A 13441-nucleotide genomic window follows, 5' to 3' on the forward strand; every position below is an offset into this window, starting at 1 on the left:
CAGCCTCAGAACCGAGCAACGGCCATTGTTCCTCTGACTGAATGGGCACCCGAAGCTATGTATAGGCTTTATTGATAGGTGATAGTTTAGTTTGTGGAGTTTATGCATGAGTAGATTTGACTGTGTGTAAATAAATGAACATTGCTTTTGAACGTACTAACTGGTGTATCGAGTCTTTGATCAGTATTCGGTTCTGAACCTTGTGGCGGTGTCAAAAGATACCTGTCAACTCTTGGGCAAACGTAATTAAACAGAGCCAAATTAAGAGACAACACCAAAGAGAGGAACAGATGGACAATAAATGCGGGCCTAACCAGCAAAGTCCACACCCTGTTTGAATTTTAGAAATATGCAGGAAACATGATCAATCATTCATACAATGTATCTGTATTTTTGATACACACAAAACATAGCTGCTTTTGCGATTAATTTGTGTCTAATTTAATTTAATGTTAAGAAATGACAGAAATGACATGATCATAACTATGCAAAACCAGATGTGATCGACGAATGATGCAATGCATGAAATTCATGTTTCTGACTGAATTCTTTGAAGAACATTAGAAAGGGCGAAACTAAAAGTTCCAAGTACTTGTTGCCCCTCAATTTGAAATTTGTCTGAGCTTTAAACGAAAGAACTGGACCCGATCACCAAACTTCATTGCATATCTCTCGCAGAATAATTCCGATTTTCTGGCTGACCGAAAGTAACACGTAATATTAGAAATTCCTTCTATCTAAAACGTCTGGAATGACGTTGAAGGATTCCAAAATGCCATTTTAATTTTTTTTAATGATTTTGTGTTGTAGTCAAATTAGCAGCAAACCATCGGCACGTTTTTCCACTATCGATGTTTTTGATGGGGCAAGGAAAAGGAGGGTATTACACCGTGTTGTTTTTTGTCTATCTTGAACTGATGTTACACAGCAAGTTACTGCATGCGGTTAATATTATCAAATCTTCTCCATTGTTTCAAAGAAAATTTAGAAACACTGAATAATTGTTTGAATAAAGAAGTATTGACAATAGATTATTGATCATGTACCTGCATCTCTATCGTCGACTGTGTCCTCTGTTGGGCGGACAACAAAAAGCAACGAACTGAGGAACTGGAGACGTGTTTGCCAGAGAAAATATAATTTTAAAGGAGACTCAGAATTAACGCCTAAGCCCTCTCCCGCCAGGTTTAAAAGTGAGTTTCTCCATTCCAATTGGACAAATTAAAGAGTTTTCTGTGGGGCAGAGTCAGATGTGTTTCTAAGAAATTAGGAATGTTTTAAAATCTAAAGATAATTGCTTGATTCAGAACAATGCATGATTAATTCACACCCAACAAATATTTCAGCAGCTGGGATGTCCAAAATACGTTTTAGTCTAAAAGCATTACTGCCACACAATTGTAGCTGATACAATGTTCAAGTGATGACCTTAAAGTATATGGAAAAGGCAAAGTAGATAATTGTTGAAACTGGTCACATGGCGCACCTGAAGTTTTTAATTGCTTTTGCAGTCTTGCGATATCTGAAAAAAGAAGTAATTGCTAAACTATTGAATTTTGTAAGAACTAATTAGTAATTATATCTGTTCTTCACACTGCAACAAAGAAAGGTACCAGATTCAGACAGCGAGACAAAGAATGGAAGTAAAAGAAAGAATGGGACAGACTAGACTTGAAGCACATTGTAAGCAGTTTCAAAGATCGAAAGCATGGCAGGTGATATTAAAGACTTTGGTTCATCCTCTCGGGTGGACTTGTGCGTTATTTCGCCAGCAACTCACAAATACTCGAACAAGCAAGGTGTTAATTCCCAGCAGTACGTGTCTCAAGAAGGCATTCAGGCGAATATAAGCTGACCGTGTAATTAGAAAGTCGACGCAGAACTGATTGCTGTGTGCAACCAAAGAATAACGAGCAAAGCAAATTACAGCACAGGAACTCGCCCTTCAGCCCTCCAAGCCTGCATCCACCATACTGTCCGGCTGAACTAAAGCTCCGGACCATATCCTCCTATTCCCATCCTATTAATGTATTTGTCAAACGCCCCTTAATAGTCACTATCGTATCTGCCTCTACTACTTCCCCCGGCCGTGTGTTCCAGGCTCCAACCACACTCTGTGTCCAAAACTCGCATCGTACATCGCCTTTAATAATAATAATAATCGTGTATTGTCATTAGTAGGCTTCAATTAAGTTACCGTGAAAAGCCCCTTTAAACCTTGCCCCTCGGACCTGTACCCCCTAGTAATTTACTCTTCCACCCTGGGAAAACCCCTCATATTAAAATTTTGGACAAAGCTCCTGAATGGATTCGATGGACCGAACGCTATTTTCACTTTCGATGTGCTCTATTATGTATTTAGCATCCAAGTTATACCTTTCCTCCCTTATTTAGAGCGCACGTTTCCAGACCAGGATTTATGGAAAGCAATTTAGCTTAAAACCAAAGACGATCATGACTTGCTTCAGACTTAATTTTGTTCACACGTTTTACTCTTTCTGTACATCAACGGACATCTCTGTTACGAAAATAAACTAGACGATGCTGCAAGTACCCTAGAGTTCTGACAGCATCTGTGGAAAACAAAAAATTGCCGCTTCAAGTCACTGCCTCATGAAAGGCACAATCTGAAACGCTTGCTCTCTCTCCCGATACACAGGTAAACTCAGACCTGCTGAGTATCCTCAGTACTCTCTGCACGTAATTCAACTTCTCAGCATTTTGCCCAGAGAAATATCCATTGTTCATTTCTAATTCAATTTGTCACAGTAAATTATTTGAGCCCAGGTTGCTGGGAATAGAACAAAATCTTAATAAATGAAACGTGGTGGATTTAGTTGAAATAGCTAATGATTACACCAGTCACACGCGTATGCTGCAATATTCAGTAAGACAAACCAATGAAATTGTTTTGGAACGGTTTTGCGAAAAATAAAATAACGTCGCCAATTTGAGGGGCATTTAATAAAGGATACATTAACAGTTTTATACGTGCGTGTAGTAATATATGATCACCTGCATGCCCAAGTTACTGATGAACTGCATACACTGCAAAATGTACTGGTTGTAGTGAACAACAGTTGTTCATGCAATCTCTGTTCAATTCCATGGCATTATATGTAATTAACAATAAACTATTGATTGCAGAGATTAATAATAAAATGACAAATAAAAAGCGTTTCCTTTCTACTGCTCGACTTAACATCTAAGGTCGCGTAAATTAAGGCCAAAGCATATTTTCTACCAGGTAATTGCACTTCCACTTGGCAATTGATTTTATTTAGAATATTGCACAAAGTGGACTGCCAATTCAATTAGCAGAGCTCTGGAGTCCCGAAGGGTCATCTGGGCCGTGTTGGGACAGGAAAACACAGTGCACAACGACTTAAGTAATTGAGATTGAATATTGCCATTGAGGATGCAAAGTTTGAAGAAGATGTATCAGCTTCAACAATTTATACAAAGCCAAGTCGGTTCCCCACCGCTAAGCAATCGGAGGATAAAATGTGTTTAAACAAAATCCCTCTTGCCATAATTTAATGAGCAAAACGAGATCACCAGATATTCGAATATTCTTGAGATAACGATGACTGGAATTATAACTTTGCTTTTGTACTTATATCGGTCAAACAATTATTGGTTAACCGATGTGATTTTGCCTTATGTCATTTATGCAGAATTATTGAAAGCGCTGATCCATAAGGTATGGCACATATTATATTTCTTCCGCAAATGATTTTGCCCCTTAGCATAGGATTACATCTATACAGGAAGGTGATGTACATATATATCAATAGAGGTAAATGATATGAAGCGCCAAGTGCCTTCATCAGAAGCAAGGGAAGAGTTACAGGAGGAAAATAATGGCCCTAACCAAAAACTGACTATACTGCTCACTAACTTTTAATGGGAAAATAAAGGTCATATCAATAAAAGATATTCCATGAACATATTCAATTATCCACGTAGTAGTGAATGATCCAACTGTCGCTGGCATAGAATATCAAACAAGAGGAGTATTTCGGGGACAATGGGTGGAAACTCTTCCTGGAGCAAGCTGCGCAAATGAAAACCATGGAAGCTTTGAAACAGTGATCAATCACACTGCGAAATCCTGTGACATAACCGTGATTTGAAAGAAACTTAACAGACTTAATATGTCTCATAAACGTCCATACTGCAACTTTTAGAGCAATTCACGTATTTTTTAATGATCTGAAGGAACAGTTCGAAGTCACAGGGTAAGAAGCGAGGATGGGTACAGTAACATACTTACAAGTGAAAAGCACGTTAGCACGTCAGTAATCATGACGTTCATCAATTAAATGTTCTCGAAAATACGTTGCCAGAATTGTGTTGCCCTATTTGCAATTGCATTTTTCTGAGCCTGAGTACCTGGAGATCATTCATATCGTCCAGTGGATCAATGCGAACTTGAATGAAAAGTTCACCGCTGATAAAAATGAGGCGAACCTTTTGACAATAAATCATGCGTTTCGAATGTATCTCAAGGGTATACAAGGGTACAGCCTGAAGAATCGTTCAGGAAAGGGAAAAGTATCGGGGTGCTCAGATATGATGTACGGAAAGACAATTGGAACAATTGATGCAATAGATATGGAAGTGCAGAAAATGTCTACTTCATCCAAGTATGGCTTAATATTAATGCTCTCGTTCACTAAATTGTATACCCTTTTACAAGCGTACGAGCTCTCCAAGGCTTCCGATCTTCTCCAATAGGGACAGACGTACCTCCAACAGACAATATGCAGATTGCTGTCTCAGTCGGACGGAATTATAGGAAGGTATCAACTTACACCAGTGGGCTTTGATGTTTCAACTTTACATTCAACACATGACAACGCATGCAATCTTTATGTACATTGCTTACGTAATATCTGGGAGTTATTCCATCAGTCCATTTATATTACTGCCCAACAAGCTGCAATATGGACATTCCTGAGACATGATAAGTCCCAGGCATTACTTTTCAAATATTATTGGCTGAACCACCATCTTTAAACCGTGACTAATTACCGCTTATGTGTTTACATATTTGCATGCCATTCATGTCACGATTCCAACACCACCTTCGCTCCGCGGCACCACACGTCCAACCTTGCACTCGATGCTGTGCGCCACGTACAGGTGGAATACTTACTGCAAGGAAACAACTGCATATGCTTAGAGAATACGTTCTTTTGCTTTAAGATCACCAGATAGACCATTATTTTCTATAAACAGATCATACGCAGTAGAGTCACTTTCTGGTTAGGGTCAATTCGTACACTGACACTTAAAAACATTGGTCTTCAATCGTAAAATGTTCAAGTATCGCGCCCATAAAATGAATGATGAAACGGAAGTAATACTGAAATGTCGGAGAAGCTTAACATTGTATCTTAGATTTGCATAATACAAAATGTTCTCTAAACGAAGCATTTAAATAGTAAAACTGAACACTTAGAAACCCGAACCATTTATAGTACAGTTCTTCTGATAGCATTTATTTGCATGTCAAGCCATTAGACAAATACCGTCAATGCTACGGATTCAATTTAAAAGGCCTCAGATGACAACTATTAAGATAATTTGAGGCGTTGCATTTCATCACTCTTTCACAGAAATTTAATGGGTGTTGTTTCTCATTTTTGATGCAGCTAAAGAAAAAGCCATGGATAGATAAATAAATGAATGCACTGGTGGGGATATAGACAGATAGAAAGGAGAGCAGGGCGAAAGAAAGAAACTGCGAAATTTGGTCAGCAACTAACGTGAAGAGAAACAAACATTCTGCAAAGATAAATAGAAATTCTGAGATAAAACCTATCCGTGAAAACTTTGCTGGACAGAGCTCGTAGGATTTGATTCAGAGTGTTGCTCATCAGGTGCAGGGAAGTTAACAGAGGGACTAAGAATCGTTCAAATCTATATGCATAGAACATGCAATCCGAAGTTTCATTTTTATTTTAAACTTTATAGTTACTTGATGCATTTACCTGCGTCCTTTGCAGCTTCTGTTTACATGAGTACATAAGAAAGCAATCATGCAAAAATTAAAGATATACGTGTGGGTAATTGAATGCATATTTATGATATATTGCAACATTCCATCTTTTCCTAATGATTTCACTGTGCAAATCGCACTAAAATACAGAGATAGGAACCGGTAGCTTTGACATTTCACGTTCACAATAAAATGACAGAAGGATTGAACAAATAATTAAACTCACTCTTCAATATAGATGACACAGAACGAATTGCAAGAAAGTGAAGTAGCATAGGGAGGATAAGGTACTCAACAGGGGCTGGTTTAGCACACTGGGCTAAATCGCTGGCTTTGAAAGCAGACCCAGGCAGGCCAGCAGCACGGTTCAATTCCCGTATCCGCCTCCCCGAACAGGCGCCGGAATGTGGCGACTAGGGGCTTTTCACAGTAACTTCATTTGAAGCCTACTTGTGACAATAAGCGATTTTCATTTCAACATTCACCATCGTTGTGCGAAATGAACCAGCAAAACTATTGGGTTTACATAATTCCATCCGTTCTAGTATCTTTAAATAAACTGGGTGAAGAGTTGGCATGTTTACTCCTTGCAATCACAGAATCATAGATTCCCTAAAGTGAAGAAAGTGGCCATTCGTTCCATGGATTCTGCACCGCCCTCCGAAAGAGCACCCAATCCGGTTGTCAAACTGTAACCTGTAACTCGTGTGGTATCCCCTGGATCGGTGCTGGAAAATCGACTAATTACAATATATAATCATGCCTGAAAAGTGCTTTAGCTCAATTACCTGATTGTGCAAAGCAAGGTAGAAAGGCAAGTTGTGAAGCGACCACAAAGAGCCTAAACATTGTTTTCGATAGGGTAAGTATATGGGCAAAAATTGCCCGATCAAGAATAAAGATGGTAAAATGGGAAGTGTTCCACTTAGATGGGAAGACTATCACAGAATTGCAACAATTTAGAATGCATGTCGAAGATGAAGCAGCATGGGCCTTCATTGAAATAGTATGAACGTACTCTTGTTACAACTTCAGGTGATATTTCTGAGTCACAACTGGAGTGCTGCGTGATGTAATGTTTTATTCCTTTCGGGAAATATACAGTTTAATGCAATGGTAAACAGTTCGGGAAATGTTTACTCGTTGTTTTGCTTGGATTGAGGTTTCCCGTATGAGGAAATCTGCAACCGGTTAGACCGACTCTCAATGGAATTTAGAAGAATGAGATGTAATGAGTCCAACGATGTTCAATTTTGTTAGATTGTCAATGCTAAATTGCCCCAGATGTATCCAAGGTTAGGTGGCGTTACGGGGATAGGATGTGGTATTGGGTCTTGGTAGGGTGTTCTTTCGGAGAGTCTGTAAAGACTAGATGGGCCGAATGGTCTCCTTCTGCACTGTAGGGATTCTATGATTCAAAGAACAAAGTACAAAGAACAATTATAGCCCAGGAGCAGGCCCTTCGGCCCTCCAAGCCTGCGCCAATCCAGATTCAATTATTTTTTTAATATAAGTTTAGAGTACCCAAATCATTTTTTCCAATTAAGGGCAATTTAGCGTGGCCAATCCACCTATCCTGCACATCTTTGGGTTGTGGGGGTGAAACCCTTGCAAACACGGGGCGAATGTGTAAACTCCACATGGACAGTGAACCAGATCCGGGATCGCACCTGGGTCCTCGGCGCTGTGAGGCAGCGATGCTAAACACTGCGCCACCGTGATACTTTCTATAATTCTATGATAATCTTATAGAAACATATAACATTTTGACGGCGCTTGAAAGTGTAGATCGTTCCCGATCGTCCAAAACATTAGGGTTAGTCGGCATCTGTTTAAAGTATCCCTTTTATCGCATTTAATATGCAAGTGAGAAAAAACGTTTCCCCTCAATGCGTCGATAATTTTTGGAATTCACTACGCAATTAAGTATTGGAGGATTGACGATTCAATATATTGGTTAATAGCACAGATTTCTAATCGACAAGGCTGCCAAGTATTATGGCAGCCGACGAAATGTACAGTGAACTCCCGAAACATCTGTTCCAATTTAACCCTGCCTGATGAATCAAGTTCAAGGGGCCAAACGGCCGTCTCCTGCGATTATTCCTTAGGGTATTATGCTAAATTGTGAATGCGTTGTTAAATTCATTTTCCTCACCCATATCTGTGCAATCTTTTTTCAATTTCTTCAAATCTGGAAAAAGAAGAGCACTTAAATGTTCAAAGGATAAAGGGAAGAAATCTGCATTCGTGGCATTTGCTGCGAATTGCCTCTTAATTTTAACAATCATTTAAATTGCAGCTCCATAGGTTAAATTTAAATTGTTAACAGCAAGGAATGGAAATGAGCTCCGTGAGCAAAAAGTTCGTGTGTCAAATACTTCTAATGTATCTCACTAATTTGAGTGGAAATGTCTGAATGTAAGAGTTTATTTGCAGCAGAAAAAAATGTAGATTACTAATCGAATGTCGGAAAATGCTGATATCATACTGGGCTAACAACCTTGAAATACCAGGTTCAAAGAACAATTCCAAAAACAGGCAGAAGATAATTCGAAATTTGGGCTCCGCAGCTGATCCCAAAGCAGCACAGAAGAGAATTACAAACATCTGGTTCACTAAAACGTTCCGAAAATTTCCGTGTACAGTAAGCAAAATCGACCCCTACAGGCAGTGGAAATCAAACACATTGAAGTGTGGTTTTGAAGTAATATTCTAGATTGATGATGCTGACAATAAAAGTCTGCTTTCCGAAGGCGGGTTGGGTTCTTTAAAATGCTTAATTCTAACGGTTGAATAAGAACCCGAGGAAAATAATAATTGCCGTGATTTTATCTTCTTTTCTTTCGACTCTGCGAATAGCTTTTTCCATCGTTTCCACGTATTTCCTCTGTCGCACAACTTTTATTTTTTGTTGGTAATTTAGTTCTCAGATGAGCTGACAATCATTACTTCCCCTTCTGTGTTGTTATTTACCTTGCTTTTTGGATTCATATACAATTTATTTCAATTATTGGATTTCGAACTAACATTTTGCAGTACATCGAGGTTTTAGTAAGTCTTTTGAACTCACATGGTTGGAATCCGACACAGGCCATTTCTCTTTTTTTTTACTTATGTGCGCTGAAATTCGAGTGCCTTGAAATTTATAAACTAGTTGCACAGTAGCATATAATTAATATCGGCTGACGAATGTTCGCAAGCATTGCATTCAACACGGTGTCTCACATGATGTATGGTTTGTTGAGGCCATTCCTTCGCTACCATGCCTGCATAAATGCCATTGTCTACTATAATACAATGGAATTATCATATTGAAGTCAGAAGTTATGTCGCAGTCATCTGCACCAAACAATGAAAGATAATCTTGCAAATTGAACAATTAAATAACAGCGCTCTCCAATATATCCCACTTAAGAATGAAAATCTATACTTCTTACTCTGACAGCATTATGTATGAAATATTACCGTTCAAAGATGGAACACGTTCATATAGGTCACACAATCACATTATTGTAACTCATTAATGCGAATTGAATTTAACTAGAAACAATTATGAACAACAAAAATACAATTCCCTGATAACATCAATATGTACATAAGATTCTCTCAATGTTAATTTATTATAGGAAAATTTAACAAACGGCGAAAGGAACTCCAAAGGTACTCTTCTCCATATTTATGAAATGTAATTCGTGCCTAGTTAATATTCCTCCACAGTAATTTCGGATTTGACACCTACTGCTCTAAAGAACAATATACGAACATGCACAAGATTACTATTAGTTGTGCAGTTAAATAAATCACAGTGTTCGATAATATAACTTAATATGTTCACCTCTGGTGAGTAACTGTACCTTGCTGCCTTATTAACCATAGGTCAAAGGTGACATTTTGGACCATTAGCAATATAGGCAGTGGTGGGTCACGTATTTATTTCAGTTGCCGAATATCAGTCCACCCACTCAGCTTTTTGAAATGTGCCATTATTTATATACTTTACGAAAAATTATTTTTGAAATATTGCATTTACAGATCATTCACCTCTGTCTTGGTCTGCCACTGTATCATCTGTCGAGTAGATATGTACAAACATATCAGGATGTGTTTTTTCTCACGAGACATTAGGCGAAGGATATATTTGTTCGAAGGTTATTGCACAAAAGTCAAAATTAAGACAGGCAGTAAGTGACGTTCAAAATTGTGGGAGAACAAATGCAGAATTCTTCTAAAATGTTCTTATTACATGAGGGGGCTGGACAGGATAGTTGTGGAAATTATGTTTCGGCTTGTGGAGAGTCTGGGCTAGGGGCCGCGTTTATAAAAATAAGGGTTCGTCCAGTGAGAGAAGATTATTTTGTGTAACTCTGGAAAGTTGTTGGACTTTCGAATTCTTTACCTCAAACGGCAGTGGAAGTGGTAACTTTGCATATTATTCAGGCAGAGCTAGAAAGATGGTTTTCTCCGGGAGACAGGACGGAAGAGTTGAGGGACTGAGTGACCTCCTCCTAGTCCTAATTTCTATTTTCGTTTGTGCACCACTATTTTATCCTGTGTTTCAATCCGCGAATCGTTCAGTTCCGAACCGCTAGCTTAAAATCTCTAAAATCAAAGTTTATTTAGATCTGAAAATGATTGGAAAGCTTCAATGTGAATGCTACAAAGATGTATTTGACAGGTCTCGATTGATTTATTCGCGCGATCGAAATATTTAAGCAGCTGAAATGAGCAACTGCAGTCTATCAGGAAGTAATATGGGAATAATATATCTTCGACATCATTCGCACCTGCTGTTTTCAGACGTTTTTGCAGAGCTTTTATTTCTAAAAAATGGAATTTAAAAATTATGAATTCCTTAAAGAAAATTACACTTCATTGCTTTAAACAGTGCTACCTGTTCAGAAGACAGAGAAGGCGGGTGATATATTCGCGCAGCGAGACAGATCTGTGGACAGAGATATGGAGAATGAAAGTGATGCAGAATTACTTGTTTTTCGATCCCTATTTGATTAGTTCGCAACAGATCCTGAATGCCCGCTGACTAATGTAACCTGCATTTCTGAGTTATTGCGAGACGAAGGATAACTTCCGACACAAAAATTCCACAATAAAATTCTTGACAGGTCATCATGGTAAGTAGGGACCCCAGCAGGACCCGGCACTGTGTACTGTGTTGATCGGTCGGTGCAGATACCGATAGAAAAGACGGATTATGCGTGGTTGGTCCCGAAGTACAATATCGTTGTTTTGACATGCCCAGTGTTCAGGATAGCATTTCAGAACAGTTTATTTTTTTCACTTAAAATATTTGTAGCACCCCGGCCTTCGAAACCGCCGCTTAGCCTGTCTTACGGACCACACATTAATCTCGATCTTTTTTATAATAATCTTTATTGTCACAAGTAGGCTTACATTAACACTGCAATTAAGTTACTGAGAACCCCGCCCCTCCCCCCCCCCCCCCCCCAGGCGCCACATTGCGGCGCCTGTTCGGGTACACAGAGGGAGAATTCAGAACGTCTAATTCACCAAAGAAGCACATCTTTCGGCACTCTGAGGTAAACATCAGTACTGCTCACGCCATCCTGAATTGAGTGCAACAATTTTAGAAGTGTCACGAATGGGTAACAGCAATACATCTGATTTGATATATTTTGGTGAAAAAAAATTAACTGGCGGAAATATAGAAGACATGCGTCTGTGACGCATGTGTTCGATTTTCTTTCAACGAATTATAACATTAAAGAGTCGGATAGTGAGATCAGGTAAAACATCCAGGAGGCACATTTTTATGCCCAAATATATATAATCTACTTTGGACCAGGCTTTCTTCATATTTTTATAAAAGTTATTTTGGCTCTTTCTGGCTCACGAGATTGCCTTTTCTTCAACCCTCTATCGCATTCCATGGTCATCACATTCGCTTAACGCGTCAACATAGTTGGAACAATGAATGCCAACCGATGTTATAATAGTTATGTATCTTTTGAACTGACAATTGGCAAGTAACATTCGCGCCACACAAGCTATCTCCAGCACGAGGTGGCCTGAACATCGTGCCTTAATACCCAATGACAGTGGCATCACTAAATCCCCCACTACCAACATCCTGAAGGTTATTATTGACTTGAGATCGAAAAGCCAAATAAATACTGCGGCTCGAAGAGCAAGACAAAGTCCGAGAATACTGCGGCAGGGAACTCACGAGGTGGCTCCTCACACTCTGCCCACCATTTATAAGGCACAAGTCGGGAGTGTGATGGAATACTGTCCAATTGGCTGGGTGAGTGCAGCTCCCACAACACTGTAGAAGCTCGACTCCGTCCACGACAAAGTAGCCCGCTTAAGTGCTATTCCTTTCATGAACATTCAATCCATCCACCATCGCCGAACAGTGCCAACCGTTTCTACCGTCAACAAGATGCACTGCAGGAAATCAAAACGATACCTTAGACAGCAACGTCCACCTGCGACTACTGCCCGTTAGAAAGACAAAGGCAGCAGAAACCTGGGACCACTACTCACTGAAGCCTCCCCTACAAGGCACTCACAATTCTGACTTTGAAGAAGTCGCCTTTCCCTCACTTATGCTTGGTCAAATTACTGGAACTCCCTCCATTATACAATTGTGGGTGTATCTAGACCGCAGGGCAGCGGTTCAAGAAGGTAGCTCACCATCAGTTTCCTAAGGGTAACCTGGGATGGTCCATAATTGCAGGACTAGCCTGCGGTGCACAGGCCCCAAAAGAAAATGTGATGTAAAAAAGCGACATAACATTGATTTTAATGTGTTTCCTTAATTGCCCTCCTTTGTGCCCGAACAGAATGAAAATAGGCCGTCGGAATATAGATGCCAACTCAGAAGAGGAATGTAGGAAAGCCAACACACACAATCTGAACTTCCAAGACATGCGAGGTGGCTTAAGGCAATGAAGCATGGGCGCTAGAGCAAACAATCTCCCAGGAATGCATCCAAAAGCATCAATAGGCGAGGGAATAGAGCATTAATTTGGCTATAGGAACGGAGCACACCCACAAATTATGATTTATTTGCATTTGTATAAATATGTTGATATCTACAACCCTAGGTTTGTCAGTTAGTGTGGTTATTTCTTGCCCCTGGAAATCAACATTGAAGTTTGCTAACATTGCCACGTTCATTTAATTGAGCATTCCCCCACCCCCACACACAAATCAGAAAAGTTTATTCCTGTCCGCTATTTTATGTCCCTCGCAATTGTAATCACTTCAACCATGCTCCTCCCTTCCAGTATACACTGCTCCAAGGAAAACAGGACCAGTCTATCTAAGCAATCTTCATAACACGGAACAATCCTATTTTTCACTTTGACGTCAGTTTTTTTTTGTCGTATGCAATGTTCTTCCAAGCAACCTTTCTTATGTGCAGTGTTCTATGACTGCTTTCAAATGGCA

The 13441-nt window shown here is 39.5% G+C and overlaps 1 protein-coding gene across 1 annotated transcript in view; it reads right to left on the minus strand.

Moving 5' to 3' along the window:
- LOC140389104 (uncharacterized) overlaps positions 1–8879 on the minus strand; it is a 152717-nt gene extending 143838 nt beyond the window's left edge. Inside the window, exons 1-5 of the mRNA XM_072473263.1 lie at positions 8798–8879; positions 8166–8201; positions 6000–6017; positions 1487–1522; positions 1047–1073 (exon numbers count right to left, since the gene is read on the minus strand). Of these exons, the coding sequence (XP_072329364.1) occupies positions 1047–1073; positions 1487–1522; positions 6000–6017; positions 8166–8201; positions 8798–8879 (199 nt within the window). The remainder of the gene's footprint in view (positions 1–1046; positions 1074–1486; positions 1523–5999; positions 6018–8165; positions 8202–8797) is intronic.
- Positions 8880–13441: the final 4562 nt, after the last annotated feature.

Source organism: Scyliorhinus torazame, chromosome 14 (genome assembly GCF_047496885.1).
Source record: "Scyliorhinus torazame isolate Kashiwa2021f chromosome 14, sScyTor2.1, whole genome shotgun sequence".
NCBI classification, from domain to species: domain Eukaryota; kingdom Metazoa; phylum Chordata; class Chondrichthyes; order Carcharhiniformes; family Scyliorhinidae; genus Scyliorhinus; species Scyliorhinus torazame.